The following is a 21,652-nucleotide window of genomic DNA, read 5'->3' as shown; positions in this document are numbered from 1 at the left end:
ATTAAGGTGTAAAGCTGCAGTGTTCACTCCTGGAGTCCTGAAACACTGGTGGGTCTAAGTTGGTGTGTGAGATATGTCTGAGACCTTTGTAATTACCAATGATTAAATTATAGCCTTTTTCAAAGGATTTGTTAAAACAGAAAATAAATGAGAGAACTTACCATAACATTGCTCATCCTCATGCGTGATGTGTGTGTGTATCTATGTTGTGCGTATATCTATATCCTATGCAATTTAGACACTTAAAGTGTACAGTTTATTGGGTTTTAGTATATTCCCAGAGTTGCCCACCATCACCACAATTTTGACATTTTCATTACCCCCCACCAAAAGTACATCCCCATTAGCAGTAACTCCCAATTACTCATTCCCTCCTCAGCCATAGGCAACCACTCTTCTACTTTCTATCTCTCAGACTTGCCTATTCTGGACATTTCATGAATAGAAGCACATACTCTGTCCTGTTTTGTGACTGGCTTCTTTTCCTTGGCATGATCTTCTCAAAGTTCATCCATGCAGTCGCACGCATCAGCACTGCATCCTTCCTTGTTACTGAACTCTCGCTCAGTCTGTTGTGTGGACATATCACACTTTGTTTATCCATTCATCAGTCGATGGACATTTGCGTCTTCACTTTTTGGCTATTATGAATAATGCCGCTATGAACATTTATGTACAAGTCTTGTGGGAGCACACATTTTCATTTCTCTTGGGCACACACCTCAGAACAGAATTGCTGGCCCCCGAGGGAACTCTACGTCTAACATTTTGGGGGAGCTGCTAGATTGTTCAGCCAACCAACTGCATAGGATTCCACTTTCTCCACATCCTCCTCAACACCTGTGATGGTCTGTCTGAGGATAGCTGTTCTAGTGCATGTGAAGCTATCTCATTGTGGTTTTGATTTACGTCTCCCTGATGACTTATGATGTCAAGTGTCTTTTCGTGGGCTTATTGACACATGAAGAAGACATTTGTATATATATTCTTTGGGGGAAAAAGTCTATTCAGATTCTTTGCTCATTTAAAGAAAATGGGTTCTTTTTCATTATTGGGTTGGAAGAGTGCTTTATATATGCTGGATACAATTCCTTATCAGATATATAATTCACCAATATTTTTCCCATTCTGTGAGATGTCTTTTCACTTTCTTGATGGTGTCCCTTGAAGCACAAAAGCTTTAAATATAAAGTCTAATTTATCCATGTTTTCTTTTGTTGCTCATGCTTTTGGTGTCATATCTAAGATGGCTTTACCTATACTAAGGTCAAGATAATTTACTCATGTTTTATCCTAAGAATTTTATAGTTTTAGCTCTTGTGTTTTGGTCTATAGTTTGAGTTAATTCTTGTGTATGGTATAGGGAAGGGGTCCAGCTTCATTCTTTTGTATGTGGAAAACCTCATAATGAGTTGCTTTTTCAAGAAGAAGGGGAAGAATGAGATTTTTGATGTTTGATCTTTTGTTATAACATTTAAAATTCAAATGGTTATGTTTTAACTTCCCCTGTAGCTCTGAATTCCTGCTCCTTCTCTCCCTTCCTTCCTTCCTTCTTTCCTTCCTAGTTGTTGCCAACTTCTGTTGTGATTCTTTCATACAATTAACAAATAGTTAATAGCTGCATGTCTGGCACTTCACCATGGGATGAAGGGAATATGTACAAAACATAGACTCTGTCCTAAAAGAGTTTACAGTTCAGTTGAGGTAGTGAGTGTCACATATATTAAACATTAACTATTAACAAGGTCAATAACAACCTAAGGTTCAAACTGGTTCCAGAAATACAGTGAAATGTTTGTATTGTGGCAAGACAGCAAAGCCACATATAGATCAATGAATACAGTTGAAGAGTTGTGGGGATCAGAGCACTCACAGGTTGCTAGTGGAAATGTAACATGGTGTAGCCACACTGGAAAACAGTTTGGCAGTTCCTTAAATGGTTAAGCATAAAGTTGCCAATTCGAACCCTAGAGAAATGAAAACATATCCAGATGAAAACTTGCACACAAATGTTTATAGCAGCATTATACATAAGAGCCCCAAAGTGGGAAAAAACTCAAATGTCCACCAACTGATGAATGGATAAATAAAATGCACTTTACCCATATAATAGAATATTATTCAGTCATTGCAAAAAATAAAATATGGACACATGCTACAATGTGGATGAACCTTGAAAAGATTATCCTAAGTGAAAGAAGCCTGTCACAAAAGAGCACAAATTATATGACTCCATTTACAAAAAATGTTCATAATAGGCAAATCCATAGACAGAAGGTAGATGAGTGACTGTTTAGGGTTTGGGGGGTGGGGTGACAGGGGTGTGACAGCCAGAGTTCAAGGTTTCTTTTTCTTTTTCTTTTTTTTTAAGATTTTATTTATTTATTTGACAGAGATCACAAGTAGGCAGAGAGGCAGGCAGAGAGAGGAGGAAGCAGGCTCCCTGCTGAGCAGAGAGCCCGTTACGGGGCTTGATCCCAGCACCCTGGGATCATGACCTGGGTCGAAGGCAGAAGCTTTAACCCACTGAGCCATCGGGGCGCCCCTCAAGGTTTCTTTTTGAGGTGATCAAAATATTTTAAAATTGACTGTGGTGAAGGTTGTAGAACTCAGAGTTCACAAAAAATAATTTATCTGTAAGAATTAAATGGGTAAATTATACGGCACGTGAATTATATCTCAATAAACCTGTTTTTAAAAAACAAACAAAAACACAAAGACAACCAAAGCCAGAAGGATGAGGGAAAGGAAGAGAAAGGTGCAGGCTGGGAGGTCTAAGAAGGTTTCATAGGAAAAAGCTCATCTGTTTATCCTCTACTCATTTGTTCATCCAAAAAAGAATAGGCACTGGGTATGTACATGTGCCAGATACTATTCCAGGCACAAGGGATCCAGTAATGAATGGAGCAAAGCCCTTGCCCTGAAAAATAAAGCATAGTTAGGAGAAGGGGAAAATGGAGAAGGGTCTACATAGCTGTGACTGAAGAAAGCCTCTTCTGGGAGGTTGTATTTAAGCTGAGACCTGAATGAAGAGGGGGAGCAAATTCTGCAGAAGCTCTGGCGGAAAAGCATTCCAGACAGAGTGAACAGCAACTGCAAAGGCCTCAAGGTAGGAGTGTGCTTCTGTGTTGGAGGCAGAGTAGAAAGAGTACCCAAAGTGGAGGGAATGAAATAAATCAGAGCCAAGCATGGGCCAGATCAAGGAAAGATTTGAAGCCACAGCAAGATCTTTGGATTTTTCTTCCTCAATGTGATGGGGGAGGGTTTTGAACAGAGATGATGGTATAATGTGGTTTATATTTTAAGAGCATCTCTGTTGGTTCTGAGGAGAGCCTGTGAAGGCAAGAGCAGAGGCTTGGAGACTGGTTGGGAGGTTGCTGCAAAAGTCCCAGGCAGAGAGAATGTAGCTTGGACCAGAGTGAAAGCATAAAGCTAAAAGCCAAGAACATTTGCAGGTGGATTGAAGGGAGGACTGTGGGTCAGATTTTAAAATGAAATGTTTCGGTTATGTTTCTACCAACATCCTGATTGTAGATTACAGAAGCAGAGCTTTCAAGCTAGTGACCTGCTGTGCATATTTCTGTGTGCATGTGTTTTAAGCAAATTTATTGAGGTGAAATTTTGTAAAATTCACCGATTTCAAATGCACAGGTTTTTTTTTTTTTTTTAAGTTTTGGTAAATGTATACAGTCATTGCATATACTGCAGTCATGTTATTGAACCTTTTAATCCTCCTAGAATGTTCTCTCGTGCCCATTTGCCAGGCCTAGCTCCTAGAAACCACTCGCCTGTATTCTCTTCCTTTGGTTGCCTTTTAACAACTGTCATAGAAATAGAATCATATGTCTTTTGCGTCTGGCTTATTTCACTTAGTATAGTGCTTTTCAGGTGGCTCCTTGTCACTCCATGTGTCCGTTTTTCACTGCTTTACAGTGAATGCAATAGACCATACTTTGTTATTTTGGGAAGCCCTAACAAAATACCTTAGACAGGGTAACCTAAACAAGGGAAAGAGATGTTTTCTTGCAGTTCTAGAAGTCTGAGATCAGGGTGTCGGCATGGTCAGCTTCTCGCAAGGGCTTTCTTCCAGGCTTGCAGACTGCCAACTTCTCTCTGGGTGGGTCATCATGTGGGGCAGCGGGGAGGGACACAACATTAATCCCATCATGAGAGCTCTGCCTCAGAGCCTCCTTCACACAAAACTACCAAAGGCCCCATCTTCAAATATCAAATTGGGGGTTAAATCTTCAACATATGAGTTCTGGGGAACAGAACTCAGTCCACGGCACAACTGAATATACCAGATCATGATTTGTTCCATGATTTGCCAGTAAATAGATGTTTAGTTTATTTCCAGTTTGGGGCTGTGATAAATCAAGCTGTTATAAACATTTGAGAACAATTTCAATGTTAACTCATCAAAAGCCAAGGAAAGCTACTGGAAATAATCTGCTTTGGCTCTCAATTGATTACTGACTTGCTTCCTCATGTTCTCTTCTGCCCTCAAATCTCACAGTAGCAAAGGAGTTCATTTTTGCTGGACATATTTTGTCAGCTGCTGCAGTCAGGCCCAGTTTAAGTAATTCCCCATCAGTAAATGACCCTCCTTGTTCGGCTAGCAAACCAACTACTCAGTAACTTCAGTTGCAGCTCACTTGTCTTCTCCACCGTTTTGAAGAAATTCTGATGTAATGAGATAGTCTGTTTTAAATATTTCACGTAGATGATATTTTCCCTTTTAAATTTTCTAGTTTTTCTGATGGTTGTTCTATTATGAATCGAGAATGTTGTGTTGGGTGGTTAGTTAATATAACTGTATTATTTTTAGCATGGCTATCATGTTATTGTGTTATTGCATATTAAACACAATGCACTGTCCTCTAATTCAATAACAGAAGAATTCATATTCCCTTGGATTACTTTCAGGCTGGCATATCAGCCCATGCTCTCCTTCTGCCCAATTCTGCTTCTGTCTCACTTTACACAGGGGTGGATCCTGACAGCATCTGCTTGTCCAAGAGAAAGGAGCAAGAGTGTAGGAGTGCAGGCGTGCTCTGAGAAAGCAGGGGATGAGATGGGATTTGGGAGCCATCTTTGCTAGCCTCACACTTGAGGACCCCTGCACTGAAGGGACCTGGAACACAGATAACTCTTAGCAGAAAGCGGAGGTCCAGATGTGAAGACTTTCCCTGATGGTGAACTGGGATGGTATGCATCCAGAAGGGAATGGACGAGGCACGTGGGAAACATGGAAGTAAGGAAATAGCACGATGGGATTGTGGGGCAATTATTATGCTTCCTTGAGGCCTTACAGAAGAAATTATTTTAAAGATGAAGAGCAAAGGTGCCTGGGTCGATTAAACATCTGCCTTCAGCTGGGGTCATGATCTCAGGGTCCTGGGATCGAGTCCTGTATTGGGCTCCTTGCTCAGCAGGGGGTCTGCTTCTCCCTCTCCCTCCACTGTTCTCAATCTCTCTCTTTCTCTCTCTCTGTCAAATAAATAAATAAAATCTTAAAAAAAATAAAGACAAGGAGTTATAAACAGGCAGTTGTATAAAAGATAGAGGGCCTCCTACAGCAACGCAAACTTCAAGGATCAAACGGCTCCCCATCCTTTTTCTGTTGAATTCACCAGTATTGCCCCTGTGAAAATCAGATGAAACCTAGAGGATAGCAGTAAACTACCACAGACTCACCCAAGGAGCAGCCCTATGCAGCTCCCGCACCAGATTTCCTCTCTTTGTTGGAGAAATTAACACAGCCCCAAGTATACTTCCTACAGACATTGACTTGATGAATAGTTGTTTTTTTTATTTTTAAAGATTTTTTTGGTTTCTTTTTTAATCCCTATGAGAAGAGTGGCCCAGAAACAGTATGTATTCACGTGAAAGATACAACAGTATATGTAGGTACATTTGTGGTCTTCCTCCAAAGCTATGTTAACTTTCAGCCTGTCACAATGTGGGCTGCAAAAATCAGGAACGTTTGAACATTGCCCAGAACATCACACTGAATCTATTTCATTGATGACATCATACTAATTCAGCCTGATGGACAAAATGTGGCTAACCCATTAGAGGCCTTGGTGTGACACATATAGTCCAGAAGGTGGGCCATAAATTGTATAAAGTTCAGGGGCTGTCATATCATGAAGTGTCCAGTGTCAAGGGCATGCCACATATTCCATCCAAAGATAAAGAGAAATTACTGCCTCCTACCATGAAGAGGAAGCATAATACCTGGTAGCTCTCATTGGATTCTGGACACAGTATATTTCACACCAAGAATATCGCTCTGGGCCACAAACGAGGAGACACAAAAGGCCACCAGCTTTCAGTGGAGCTCAAGGCAGAAAAAGCTTATAGAGCAGTTTCAGGCTGCAGTGCAAGCCATCCCTTTATGCTTCTATGGATGGTATAGATGGTATCAGTGTTTTCAGTGGTAGAAAAAGATGCTGTGTCTAGTTTATGGCAAGTTTTGCTGGGAATCACAATGTTGGGGTGCTGGAGCAAGGCTGTGCCATCTGTGGGAGAGATTTATGTGCCTTTTGAAAAAAACTGCTTGTGCCCCACTGGGCCTGATCATAATAAACCAAGTGACCACATGTCAGAACTACCCATCATGAGGCAGGCTCTATCAAACCCGCCAAGACGTAACATCAGGCCGGAGCAGCAATCCATCCTCTGATGGAAAGGGTGCATCTGGGATTGAACGCAAGTGGGATCAGATGACAAGTCTGGCCTGAGGAGGCAGCCCAGACAGCAGGTCATCACGCCACCATTAGACAAGCACATCCTCAGCTCACACTGATGGCTCTATGTAGGCTTCCTTGCCACCAGCTGCAAGAGGACAAAGCCTGTATTTGGCTTATGGAGAGTTGCCTCAGCATGTGACTGAGAATGGACGTCAGTTATGATACAGCCCCCTAGGGGTGATCTTGAGAAACAGGGTGAAAGAAGAGGTCAGTGGGCAGAGCTTCAGGAGGTATGCCTGGGCATCCACTTTGTGGACAGAGAAATGTCCCAAGGTTAGAATATATATGACCTCAGGAGAAATGGTGAAAGGGCCTGGAAGAAGAAATTTGGGAAGATTAGGGACAGGTGGTTTGGGATAGAGGCACAAGGATGGATAAGATGTATGGGAGTTGCTACAAGGTATAGAGATCTTTGTTTAAATAGTCTCCACATCCAACGTGGGGCTCAAACTCATGACCAAGATCAAGAGTCACATGCTCTACTGACGGAGCCAGCCAGGTGCCCTAGAGTGTGAAGATCACATGTTAAGACCCACCAGAAAGCATCCACCTTAGAAGAGGCGTTAAGTAACTAAGAAAGGCAAAATTCACTTGGTCAGGTGAACTTAGCCAATCTCCCTCATCAGCCACCCAATGCTGGCACTAAGGACACTTAAATGAAGTAGCCACAGTGGCAGATATAGCATGGGCTCCCACTTACAAGGACTACGGTTAGCTCTAGTTGCTGCTGAATGTGTCCCCAGTATAAAAACAGTCCTCCAGGAGACCAGTTGGCCTTGTAGTGGCAAGTTGACTACACTGAACCCCTTCCATCCTGGAGGAGCCGTGATTCATCCTGGCAGGAATTGACATATATTCTGGGTACTGTTTGCCTTTCCTGCCCACAAGATCCTATTCAGTACCACTATGCAGGGGGCATTTAGAATATTTCATTCACCAGCACAAGATCTCACATAACATCATGTAAGATCAGGGACCCCATCGGATTCATCGGATTCACTCATCTCTTCATAGACTGGATCACCCAGAAGGTGCTGGCCTGATAGGGCATCAGAATGGCCTCCTGAAGGCCCACGTGAAGTGTCACCTTGGAGGCAATACTTTATGAAGATGGGGTTCGTCTTCCAGGATGCCAGGTACATCTTACATCAAAGACCTTTATATGGTGTTGTGTCTCCAGTCAGAAGAATACATGGGCCCAGTAACCACCGGGTAGAAGCAGGGGAGACCTACTACCATCACTCTCAGGGGGCACTTGTAGAATTTGGGCTTCCAAATCTCACAACTCTGGGCTTGGCAGGGTTAGAGGTATTTCTCCCCAGAGGGGGAATCTTCCACAAGAGGACACAGCAAGAGTCCTATTGAACTATAAGCTACAGCTGCTCCCTGAGCACTTTGTCTGTGGGGACCAGCAGGCAAGAAGAGTCATCATCTTGGCCAAGAGTGATCTACTTGGGTGCTTCTCAGTACTCTCTTGCTCAATTTTGGCAATAAATGGACAAGTGTAGCAGCCCCAAGCCCCTGAGAATTTGTGGCGGTCAAAGGCTCAGATCCTCAGGTAAGCCACCAAGACCAGAGAAGCTGCTACTTGAAGGTGAGGGGAATTTAGGATTGAAAACAAGTAGGGAGACAATGAGTATGAGTTGTGGCCCCCGGACAGGTGCAGTAGCTGGGTCGGTAGTTTGTCCCACTAACCCTCCTCTTCTAAGTTCTCATCAGGAACCTGGAGGAGTGCTCCTGAAGCTGGCTTGTGGAGAGGAAAGAAGATGATGACACGTTTTCCAAAATAGACTGGAGTTGGCCTTCCATGGTTGACTGGTAAATCCACCCTCCCTTTCCCCCACCCATCTCTTCCTTTTCCGCTCACTAAACATCCACAGACGTGAACCAAGTAGTAAAAACTGTGGGTCTCACTACCAAAGCATCTTATAACTGAGTGGGAAGGACAGACACCCAAATATGTATACAGAAGATCTTCCAATACAGTGTTCACATTTTGGTAGTACTTGACCTCCATGTAAATATAAAACTCCTCCGCACCCCCCTCAACCCCCACAAAATCCTTAGGCAGCGTCTCATGTGTGCTCAGGAACAGGTCTTGTCTGTTATCGCAGACTTTGGCAGTTTTCAGCCTTCTCCTCTGCTCTGCTAGGAAACACTCTACTCCACGGGTATTATGCCTTGAGAACACAGATGATGCTGATTCACACAGCCTGGAAGGTGACAAAGCTGTCTCATGGGGGTGAGGCTGGGGAATGTTCTCCCCGCTTTTGTGTTTTGCTTTGTCATGGGTGGGGAGGCATGGAAGGAGGTTAGTTTGTGTACCTATCTTTGACATGGTTTTTAGTTAAATATCCCTTTCAGTTTTTACTGACTCTTCCCTCTTCCTTCCACTTCCACAGGACTCAGATGAGTTGAGCTGGGGACCAGATTTGGAGGCAAATGCAGGGATAAGTGGAATACTAAATTGTCCCTTCCACAGATGATTCACTGGGGGAGGGGGGGCGTCCAAAAGCTCCAGTCTCCTCATGGGTACAGACATCATCTACGTGGTTGCATGTAGATGTTCAAGCTAAGTTCTCACCTCATTGTTCACAGAACCAGGAGGATGAAGAGGGAAGGATTCATTTATCCTGGAAGATCAGGGAAGACCCTACAGAAGAAATGGCCCCTGAGTGGAGTGTTAAAGGTGGACTCGACATGAGAAAGAGGAAAGAGGAAAAAGCAAAAGCTGAGCACAGGGTCCTAAGAATGTTTGTTGACTCAAAGTTCTTGCTCCAGAGAACCTACATTCCCATGCAAGTAGATCAGCAATAAGCAAATGAACAAAAATGTGTATCCTATTAGGTGGTGACAAATGCCAAGCAGAAAAATCAAATGAGAGAGGAGGGTGCTATTTTAGCCCAAGTTGTCAAGGTTGGTCTTTCTGAAAATGTGGGTTTTGAGCAGCAATCTGAATGAAGTGATAAAAAGAGCCATGTGGATCCTCCGGAAAGTGCATTTCAGGCAAAGGGAACAACCAAAGTGTAAAGCCCTAAGATGGGAGCCACTTGGTGAGTTCAAGAGCAGCAAGGCCTGTGTCTGGGGCACAGTAACAGAAGAGGGGATATTCAGTTTGCTGTTTGGGGAAGAAAATGCAGGAGGCCAGGGGATACACAGAACAGATTGGATGCTCCTGCAGTCATCTGTGTGAGAGAAGATAGGGAAGGTGGTAGTGGTAGAGGAATAAAGAGGTGTTGGTAGAAGTTATTGATTTCTAGAAATCTTTTGAAGGTAAAGCCAGTGGGATTTATTAGTTAGGATGGAAAAATGGTGTAAAGATAGGTGGTTGATAAATTGGGAATTGAGACCATTTTCTTTCTTTCTTTCTTTCTTTCTTTCTTTATTTTTTTAAAGATTTATTTATTTATTTGAGAGAGAATGAGTGAGAGAGAACATGAGAGGAGAAGGTCAGAGGAGAAGCAGACTCCCCAAGTAGCTGGGAGCCCGATGCGGGACTCGATCCTGGAAGTCCAGGATCATGACCTGAGCCAAAGGCAGCTGCTCAACCAACTGAGCCACCCAGGTGCCCGAGACCATTTTCAAACATATCACTCCCCTGCCTAAAAATTTTATGGTAAAGTTCAGACTTTTTTAACAAGTCCTTTTTTGGTTTGTTGATTTATTTAACAAACACTGATCGAATGCCTACTATGAGCCAGGCACTGTGGAAGGTGTTGGAGACGCAATAAAAAAAAAAAAAAAAAGAGGTAGGACATACCCTCTGCCTTTGTAGGCCTTACAGTCGGATGGGTGAGACAAAGAAGTAACCAGGTCATTACAGCCCATATGACAATTGTCAATATAGGGAAAGTACAGGTGAAAATATGGGCACATGGGAGAGGTATTTCATTCAGAGTTAGTGGGGGGAGGAATGTCCAAGCCAAAATTTCAAAAATGAATAGTTATTAAACAGTTGAAGGAGTAAAGGTAGAATGAGGAAGAAGAGAGTGGGAAGGCAGAGTGGGTAGGGCATTGGAGGATGTGAAGGTGTATGGCCATAGGGGATGAGGGTCGGGGGAAGACAAGGCTCAAGAGAAAGGAAAGGATTAGTTCATGTAGGGCTTATACATCATGTTAAGGGGTTTGCATTTTATCTTAAAAGCCCATGGTAGTGGCACTGAAGTGTATTCAACAAGGGAGTAACATCACCAATCTACTCTTTTGAAAGAGCCCTTTGGTTGCAGTGGGAAGTGGATTGGAGGGTGAAGAATAGAAGCTGGGTGAACAGAAAGAAGGTAACTAGAGCAATTCAAACACAGAGTGGGGTAGAAGAGAGTCTTAGATGGATTTGGGAGCTGTTTGGGAGTGGAACTGCTAGAACTTAGTGACTGGTAGGATAAGGCAATGAAAGGGAGAAAGGAGTCAGGGATGGTCCCCCTAGGTTTCTGGCTTGAGCAGATGAGTGGAGGTGGAAAGCATTTCTGAAAAAAGGGAATACAGGAGAATTAAATCGAGAAGGGAATGCAGTCAATTGCATGGGTTTGAGATGTTGCAGGACTTCCTGAGAAGATGCCCATATATACATGGATCCAAAGGTCAGGAGAGATTTGGCAGCCAAAGGCCCTGAAGCCAGGATGTGGGTGGTGCGCCCAGTGACAGAGTGGGGAGAGGACAGGGCCAGGGTGGGCCCCAAGTCACCCACTTTCAAGGCCTTGCCCAATCTGTTGTTCCAGCCATTTTGCCTCTTTTTGTGGGCGGCACACAGTCATATCCCTGTCCTTGAACCTTCCCCTTATGGGTTTTTGCCCACACGGTGGACAAAACCTAGAACCTAGCTCAAATAGCAACAGCCTGGCAGATCCCTCTTTCCATTGAAGGAACGATTGTTTCCTTCAGAGTCTGGTGAGGTCAGCATCTCATGCATCCTTTTATTATAATCCCCTGACCTGGAAAATGTGTTCAGCACGTTACAAGTGTAGCGCTATGTGTGAACAAATGAGCGAGCAAAAGATATAGGAGTGTGAGGGCCGGGAAGCCAGGAAAGTGACGTCAGCCTCCCAGGGGGAAAGTTCTCGGTAACTACGGTGCCCACTGTGCGGCGGAGAGGCCTTCTGGGCCACCGTAATCTGCAAATGACCAGCTCCGCTAGGCATTCTCCCGCCGCACTTCCCCGCGGACTCTCAGAGGAACGTCTCACCTTTGCCCTACTTCTAAGTCTGGTCCCTAACTTTCCGCCATCCCCATTGGCTGCGCGACTGCCCAATGGGCAGACAGAAACCGTGAACTCGTGCTCTTGCCTGAGGCGTTCCCGCTCTCGTTCGCGCGTCTCGCGAGCGTTATAGTGACTCGCAGAGGCGGCCCAGCTGCGCTCGGCTGTGGGTTGCTGGAAGACTGACGTTGCTGCGAGGCGGACGGGAGCTGAGACCATGTTCCGAGCTGCGGCTCCAAGGCAGCTACGGCGGGCGGTGAGTCCCGGAGGGGTGGGCCGAGCCCGGTGACGGGCCAGCCTCAGTGTGCCGTCCCCGTGAGTCTTGGCGAAGGTCACCGTCTCCCACGGACCTGACCGACCTTACCGCAGGCAGGCCCAGCCTGGTCTGTAGCTCGGGCTCGGGGTTCTGGAGCCTGCTGTGAACTCCTTCCGGGTCGCTTGCGTTGGGGGCGGGGGCGAAGTCCGAGGTCAGAGTGACCTTAATTAGAGGCTGAGCGTCTGTTTCCCACCCCCACTCCGTGCTCTGGGTTTACTCTGCTCTCTACCAGGCCGCCAGGTTCTCTGTGTTGGCTGGGAGCAGGCTGCCACATCCCCGGAATCACTAATGGAGGGAGGAAAATGTCGCTGCTGGGATGCCCTCTGGGAAAGTTGGGAAAGAGTTTGAATTCGAAAACCTTTTCTCTGGGCCCGTCGTGGCTGCTGGCATCCGCTCACAATCTGGGGGACGGAGGCTGGAAGGGGAGGTTTTGTGGAAACTTGCTCTGCTCCCTGGCTTTTGGGGCAGTGCTGAGTATAGGTGAATGTAGTGTAAAGTCAGTCATCCAATTTGACAGCTTTAGCCAGTTTGGAAAGGCAGGCATCTTTTTATACTGCAGTAGTAGATTGTTGGCCAAAGAGCCAGGGAACTCTTGATAGTGGATGAGTTTTCGATGCTTTCTTTTGTGACAAATCATGAGTTTACCACATTTCTCTCTTGTGGGAAATACAGATGGAAAGTATATCTTTGTCTTTATGCTATGGGACAGTAGTATTTGGAGGTTGATCAATTACAAGTCAAATAACAATTTATATGGTGAATCGTGTAAGTGTTCCAGTTTACAGTTAGGCTAACTGAAAAACAAGATTGTTAAACTGGGTCAGAAACCTTGCTGACGTTTTGTACTTTTCCTGCAGGTGGTTTTATCCATGCATATTTTCCCATCCCACAGAGATTTTCTCTCTGAGACATAGCTGGCAATATTCCTAGATGTCTGTAGGCTCTTTTTCTGTGTATTCCTTGTTTCATTAAAAAAAAAAAAAAATCTCGTGTGTCCCTCTTCCTTGTAAAAGTTCAAATCTCCATCCTTCAAGGCAGTGTTCATTCTTTCTCTAAGGAGATTTTTTTTTCCTCAGAAGATAAAGACATAAACAAGTTAAAGTCATGGATTTGGGGTAATTCACCTATCAGTGTCAGACTGGCAGAAAAATAGCTACACAGTAATTAGAAGGTAGTTTTGTGGACTGGTTAGGAGTCTGGCATAAGTGAAATAATTTGGCACCTAGGTGGCTCAGTTGGTTAAGCATCTACCTTTGGCTCAGGTCATGATCCCAGGGTCCAGGGATTGAGCTTCATGTCTGGCTCCCTGCTCACCGGGAGTCTGCTTCTCCTTCTCTCTCTGCCCTCCACCCCCACTGTGTTCTCTCTCTCTAAAATAAATAAAATCTTTTAAAAAAATGAAATAATTTTAGTTGGGGGCAGTTTAAGACTCAGGTGTTTTTTAGATCTAACGGAAAAAATGGAATGATTAGCTTAAGTAATTCTTGTCAACACAATTTACCGATAGACATTCACAGTATTTCCAAATCTTTATTGTGGTTTGCCAAGAAGTTTGACCTTGACTTATTTTGAAAATATGAAATCAAGCTAAGTAGAGTAGTTGCTCTAAGGTCATAAGAATGTTTCAGAGTTGAATTTCAAGAATATAAGGAAGTGGTGGGAACACTTCTAAAATAGATCCATAAATACCCATACATATTTAATTTTTTAAATTTTGAAATAACTTCAAACTTACAGGAAAGCTCTAAGAATAGTGTACATAATTCTCAAAACCCTTTCAGTTTTACTAGCTATTAACAGTTTGGCTTATTTGCTTTCTCTCTTTTTATATATACTTATTATTTATCTTTTCCCCCTTTTTAAAAAGATTTATTTATTTGAGAGAGGTAGCTTGTGTGTGAGAGGGAGGGAGAGAGAGAGAGAGAGAGAGAGAGAAACGTGCACATTTGTGCTGGGGGAGGGGCGGAGGGAGAAGGAGAAAATCCACAGGATCCCATTTGTGGAGCTGAGATCATGACCTGAGCTGAAACCAGGAGTTGGCCACTCAACCAGCTGAGCCACCGAGGTGCCCCTTGTTATTTTTCTGAACAATTTGAGAATGTTTTGCAGACATGCCCCTTATTCTTAAGTAAGTCGGTGTGTATTTTCTGAGAACAAGGAGGTTCACCTTTCATTTCCGCAGTAAAATTGGCAAAGTCAGGAACTTTAACAATGATACAATACTGTTATAAAATCTGTAGACATTCAGATGTTGCCAGTTGTCACATTAATATCATTTATAGCAATTTTTCTAGCAGTTTGGTTTAGGGTAGTCCAGGATCATGCCTTGCATTTAGTTTTCATCTCTCATTTAGTCTTTGTTGGAAAAGCCCCTCAGCCTTTCTTTAGCTTTGATGGCATTGACATTTTTGAAGAGTACAGGTCTTTTTTGTTGACTGTTTCCAATTTAGGTTTGTCTAGTGTTTCCTCATGTTATTTTGGCAGGAGTTTTGCAGAAGTGATACGTGTTCTCAGGGCATCATTTTAGGAGGCTAATAATACTGATTTATCCCATTATCGGTGGTGTTAACTTTACTTGGCTTAAGTGGTATTCACCAGGTTTTCCCACTAACAAGTAACTACTTCTTTGTGATTTTAAACTAATTTGGAGGGAGATATATTGAGATTATGTAAATCATTTGTTTCTCTCAGGCTTTCACCCACTAGTCTTTTTTTTTTTTTTTTTTTTTTTTAATTAACACATAATGTATTATTTGCCCCAGGCATACAGGTCTGTGAGTCAACACATTTGACTTACACATTTCACAGCACTCACCATAGCACATATACCCTCCCCGCTGTCCGCAACCCAACTACCCTGTTCCTACCCCCCATTCCCCAGCAACCCTCTTTGTTTTGTAATTTATCTCCCCCGCCATGCCATCTTGTTTCATTTTTTCCTTCCCTACTCCCCCAATCCCCCCCACCTGCTCTGCCTCTCAAATTCCTCATATCAGGGAGATCATACGATAATTGGCTTTCTCAGATTTACTTATTTCACTCAGCATAATACTCTCTAGATCCATCCATGTCATTGCAAATTGCAAGATTTTGCTTCTTTTGATGGCTGCATAGTATTCCATTGTGTATATATACCACTTCTTTATCCATTCATCTGTTGATGGACATCTAGGTTCTTTACATAGTTTGCCTGTTGTGGACATTGCTGCTATAAACATTTGGGTGCACATGCCCCTTCGGATCACTACATTTATATCTTTAGGGTAAATACCCAGGAGTGTAATTGCTGGGTCTTAGGGTAGCTCTATTGTCAACTTTTTGAGGAACCTCCGTACTGTTTTCCAGAGTGGCTGCACCAGCGTGCATTCCCACCAATGGTGTAGGATGGTTCCCCTTTCTCCGCATCCTTGCCAACATCTGCCATTTCCTGACTTGTTAATTTTAGCCATTCTGACTGGTGTGAGATGGTATCTCATTGTGGTTTTGATTTGTATTTACCTGATGCTGAGCAAGTGATGTAGAGCACTTTTTCTTGTGTCTATTGGCCTTCTGGATGTCTTTGCAGAAATATCTGTTCATGTCTTCTGCCCATTTCTTGATTGGATTATTTGTTCTTTGGGTGTTGAGTTTGCTAGGTTCTTCATAGATTTTGGGTACTAGCCCTTCATCTGATAAGTCATTTGTGAATATCTTCTCCCATCTGTCAGTTGTCCTTTGGTTTTGTTAACTATTTCCTTTGCTGTGCAAAAGCTTTTGATCTTGATGAAGTCCCAATAGCCTCATGTTCCCCTTGCTTCCCTTGCCTTTGGCAATGTTTCTAGGAAGAAGTTGCTGCAGCTGAGGTTGAAGAGGTTGCTGCCTGTGTTCTCTTCAAGGATTTTGATGGATATCTGTCTCATGTTGAAGTCTTTCATCTATTCTGAGTCTATTTTTATGTGTGGTGTAAGGAAATGGTCCAGTTTCATTTTTCTGCATGTGGCTGTCCAGTTTTCCCAACACCATTTGTTGAAGAGACTGTCTTTTTCCCATTGGGCGTTCTTTCCTGCTTTGTCGAAGATTAGTTGACCATAAAGTTGAGGGTCCATTTCTGGGCTCTCTATTATGTTCCATTGATCTATGTGTCTGTTTTTGTGCCAGTACCATACTGTCCTGATGATTAACAGCTTTTAATAGAGTTTGAAGTATAAAATTGTGATGCCACCAACTTTGATCTTCTTTTTCAACATTCCTCTGCTATTCGAGGTCTTTTCTGGTTCCATATAAATTTTAGGATTATTTGTTCCATTTCTTTGAAAAAAATTGATGGTATTTGGATTGGGATTGCATTAAATGTGTAGATTGTTTTAGGTAGTATAGACATTTTCACAGTATTTGTTCTTCCAATCCATGAGCATGGAATGTTTTTCCATTTCTTTCTGTCTTCCTCAATTTCTCTCATGAGTACTTTATAGTTTCCTGAGTACAGCTTCTTTGCCTCTTTGGTTAGGTTTATTCCTAGGTATCTTATGGTTTTGGGTGCAATTGTAAATGGGATCGACTCCTTAACTTTTCTTTTTTCTGTCTTGTTGTTGGTGTATAGAAATGCAACTGATTTCTGTGCATTGATTTTATATCGGGACACTACTGAATTTTTGTATGAGTTCTAGCAGTTTTGGAGTGGAGTCTTTGGGGTTTTCCACATAAAGTATCATATCATCTGCAAAGAGTGAGAGTTTGATTTCTTTGCTGATTTGGATGTCTTTAATTTCTTTTGTTGTCTGATTGCTAAGGCTAGGACTTCTAGTACTATGTAGAATAGCAGTTCACCCAGTAGTCTTAACATCGATCGTTTTTAAGAGAAATTATTACTGTGGTGTAAAATGGTAATTTTTCTAATTCCATCATTCTTTCTACATTTATTAGCATTCCATTTTAAGGAAGAACATTTCCTTATTGCTTATTTATGTATTTATTATGGATCCGTTAGTATGTTAAAATCCACTAATATAACATTTTTTTAGAAAATATTTATTTATTTATGAGAGAGAGTACATGTGCCCCTGAGCTTGTATGGGTAGGGTAGGGGCACAGGGAGAGAGAGAATCCTCAAGCAGATTTGCTGCTGAGTGCAGACAACAACATGGAGCTCAATCCCAGGATCCTTAGATCACGACCTGAGATGAAATCAAAAGCTGGCTGGTTGACTGAGCCACAAAGGTGCCCCACTATCTTAAATTTTCTGATGCTTTCAAGTTGTCGTATATTTCTATAGTGGGAGTCCCTTCTGGCTCCTGTTTTCTTGTGATGATGTGGGAAACAAAGCCAAAAGAAGAAAATTAAATTTTCTTATTGCCTACAGTCTACCGACAAGTCCTTGAAACAGGTAGAGTGACCTTCCTCTAGGAACTCAGCTGCCTCTATGATTAACATTATCCTGACCTCCAGGATCCTGTAAGTCTTCTTTACACATACAAATTCCTTTGGAAACTTCCTTTATCTTTACCACTAAGATACATGTTTGCAATCATCCTCTAAGAATATGGCCTACTAATATACATCTGAAGGGTCTCATGACGAAGGTTTTACTAGATAGTAATAAGTGACCTTTCCCTAACAATGGCTAGCGCCTCAGAAGCTAGTCATCCGTCATAGCGCCAGTATAGCTCTTTCTTGCCATGGATCCTGTCTCTGTGCTTTACTAAAATCACCCTTTTGCACTGAAGACATCTCAAGAACTCTTTCTTGGACATCAGCTCTGAACCCCAACATTTATACATCGGTGATGTCATAAAGTCAAATAGCTTATCCAAAATCCCTACTCTTGAAATTTTAGAAAATTGGTTCTGTAGCTAACCATGGATTATTTAGGAAGATACAATTCCATAAAATATATTTTTAATAATAGATTATAATCTATTAAAAGATTATCTTGAACTGTTAACGATGTGTACATAGCTAACCACACACTTAAAAATAATTAAGATGATACATTTTATAAGTATCTTTATATCTTTAAAGAAAAGATATCTTAAATTATTGGAATGTAAGTTAAATGACTTGCATTTGGTTTCCAAGTTCTATTTCCAGTATTGACCTGATATGTGCCCTTGAGCAAAGTCTTTCATCTTTGGGGGGCTCTTCAATGTCATCTGTTTAATGAAGGTGGTATTTTATGTCTACAGTAAAGAACTAGAGAACACATTAAGAGGAAAATAGGTAGTCATTTGCAATTAGTTAACATTCTTGTGGGGATATCAATCTGAATTATGAGTATTATTTTATATTCATTTGCATTTGAAATTGATTTGTTGACTAATTAAGATACCAAAGATATACTTTATGTGGAGAGTGAAGCAACCCTTTTCAAGGGCATTTGAATGTTCCTGTTTTTGTATTCATTGCCACATGGGGAGGCATAACAATCACGATTCAGAAGCTGTGAAACTGGTGTGAGGGAACATGGCATTTTTCAGAGTCCATGCCCTATCATTGACAAATAAGATTGAACTGTGTAATTTGCATGCAAATTTTAATTTCTTTTGAAAGAAGAAAGAGAGCCAATTTTGATGGTTCTAAAAGATTTATTGTATGAGATGAATTCTGTAAAATTATTCTGCCTGCTAGTGTGTCTACTAAGGGCCTTGTCTGTTTTTAAAATGAAGTAAATTGAGTGTGTTTTTAATATTATAACCAATGTCATGACATTTCTAGTCATGATTAAAAGCTACCATATTTTGTCAAAGAGGTTAAAGTAAGTTATTTAGTTTAAGTACAAAAATGTAATAAAATGTATAAGGAAAGGTGATTTTAATTACATATGATTTATCTTTTTCATTAGACCTGGGAAAGTTTTTTTTTAAATGATATTTATTATTTGAGAGAGAGAGGGAGAGCATAAGCGGGGTGGGTGGTGGCCAGAGGGGAGAGGGAGAAGCAGGCTCCCTACTGAGCAGGGTGCTGGACACGGGGCTCCATCTCAGAACTGTGGGATCATGACCTGAGCTGAAGGCAGATGCTTAACCAGTTGAACCACTCAGGTGTCCCAGAACTTGGAAAGATTTTATAGCTTATTCTTGCCTTTTTATTTTTGAGTTAAGAAGCAAAAAGATCCTCATGCTGTCCTTCTCCTTACCTATATCTCACTTAGTTTTCAAAGATGGTGGGGGTGGGGAGAGGAGTAGGTTAACATTATTCTTACTACTTTAGGTTTTGAGTGGGTTTGTAAGGGTAAAGTAGGGAATTAGAATCCAGCTTTTTTTTTTTTTTTTTTTTTTAACCCTTATGGTAGTTTACTACATGAACACAGACTTGAAGTCATAGCGGGAACTCCTGAGTAGTAAATTTCTGTGGTTACACCTAAAAGACTGAAAAATGAAAAGCAGTGTCAACATTGTTAAGAGAAGGACCAAAATTTATCCATTGGACTTAGCTATAACAAGGTTGTTAGTGACTTTGAAAAAACTGGATTCAGTGTTATAGTGGGTGTGAAAGCCAGTTTGCTGTGAGTAAAGAAGATAGAGATGAGGCAGTAATTGATGATTACATTATTTTCAAGAAGTTTGGCTCTGAAAGCGTGGAGAGAGAATGATAACCCCTTTAAGGCTTGCCCTCAAAAAGTATACCATCTCAGAAGGGCCAGCGAGCTCTGTGAGGTATGCAGTTGGTATGTGAAAGAAAACTTCACATTTTACTATTTAAACTAAGTCTGGTCAGTTTTGGTAAGTTTTCTGAAAGTGTGATGGGGTATCTTTTGTAGTGGTTTAACAGTTTATATACTGTTCTTGGTAGGTAGACATGTAAGTGCTTAGATAATGAAGTTACCAGTGAGATACAAAGAGTTTAGTTTATCATTTTGGGGAAACTTCAGTTAGTCACTAAACATTCATTGAGTGCCTGCTATGTGGCAGGCACAAAGGTAGGTACAAAATTCACTGTGGAGAACAGATACACCTAATTTCTGCTCACATGGTGTGAGTAGATGAGGGAGGACAGACGTTGAACACATTATTTTAAGTATGATCATTGTAACAGGAAGGTGTATAGGGTATTTAGGAAACACGTAGTAGCAGGGAGGATAATCTAGTTGGGGGTTGGGGAAATTAAAAAGATATCTGAAATTACTTTGTAAACTGAAAATTACTTTGCTTTTTAATTGTTATTGAGCGATGAAGTAATAAAGGTGAAGGATTTTCTTTAGGTAAACATTTTTGAGCTTTGGCTATCTTTAATCATTTATTATTTTAATTCTGTTTATATTGTATGTGTTCTTATTAGATATTTTGGTTTTTAAATGGATTATTTGCAGGGTTGAGCTAGAAACAGAAATAAAGCATCAGTCATGTTAGTTTGATTGTTAAAATAAAATTGAAAGTGTATGTGAATTTTGTCCAAGGTAAGGTCCAAGCACATGCTGAAGGAGCCCTGGAACTTAAGAAAAGAAAAAAAAATTAGCCCTGGAGTAATGACACACATGAAAAGGAAGATCTGTAGCACCCTTGTTTCATTTCTGTGTAACTCTGAAGGGCCATCATAGCTCCAAGATTCCTTGTGGGATCAGCTGAGATCTTTTTTGTGACTGCAGTGCAGTCTTGCAGTTTAGCTTCTTCCACCACATGGTCTTGTCTCCTTGATGCCTCATAGACGTTGTTTCCAGGAGTACTCCCCAATAAGCTTCTTGTACACTCACACACACAAAAGGAAGTTAGTAAGTGTAAGGTGGCAACAAACATTTAAAGCACCCACTATATGCAATGAATTAATTTCTCTCCTATGTTCATTCTTGGGAGAATTAAGAGAACAGTCATTTAGATTTTCTCTGAGTTAGATGAGCAGCCTTGGAGAAAGGCTGATCTAGAGTCTTAAAATAGTTTTTTATATATATACACATATTTTTAAAAAGTTTTTATGTATTAATTTGACAGAAATCACAAGTAGGCAGAGAGGCAGGCAGGAGGGAGGTGGGAAGCAGGCTCCCTGCTGAGCAGAGAGCCCAATTTGGGACTCGATCCCAGGACCCTGAAATCATGACCTGAAGCAAAGGCAAAGGCTTTAACCCACTGAGCCACGCAGGTGCCCTTAAAATTGTTTTCTGTAGCTCAGTGCATAGAGTAGAACTATTCAAAGGATGTTTTTAAAGCAACAGAAGATTTTTAAAAAATAGACTATGTGAAAAAAAAAATACACCATTTGGGGGAGCAGTTTGAGATTTACCACAGAATTGAGCAGAAACTACAGAGAGTTCGCATATATTTCCCTCTGCCAGTCCCCACCTTTCTACACTATCAGTATCCTGCACCACAGTGGTGCTTTTGTTCCAGTTGATGAAACCACATTGACATATTATCATCCAAAGTCCATAGTTTATGTTAAGGTTCACTCTTGGTGTTCTACATTCTATGGGTGTATCCCAAA

The 21,652-nt window shown here is 41.8% G+C and overlaps 1 protein-coding gene across 1 annotated transcript in view; it reads left to right on the top strand.

The window, feature by feature from the left end:
- The first annotated feature begins 12,045 nt into the window (after positions 1 to 12,045).
- ETFA (electron transfer flavoprotein subunit alpha) overlaps positions 12,046 to 21,652 on the top strand; it is an 81,810-nt gene continuing 72,203 nt past the window's right edge. The window contains exon 1 of the mRNA XM_059180283.1: positions 12,046 to 12,202. Coding sequence (XP_059036266.1) covers positions 12,164 to 12,202 — 39 coding nt within the window. The 5' untranslated portion in view covers positions 12,046 to 12,163. The remainder of the gene's footprint in view (positions 12,203 to 21,652) is intronic.

The sequence above is a fragment of the Mustela lutreola genome, chromosome 7 (genome assembly GCF_030435805.1).
Source record: "Mustela lutreola isolate mMusLut2 chromosome 7, mMusLut2.pri, whole genome shotgun sequence".
Taxonomy (NCBI): domain Eukaryota; kingdom Metazoa; phylum Chordata; class Mammalia; order Carnivora; family Mustelidae; genus Mustela; species Mustela lutreola.
The sequence above is the reverse complement of the archived record's forward strand: the minus strand, read 5'-3'. Positions and strand labels throughout refer to the sequence as shown.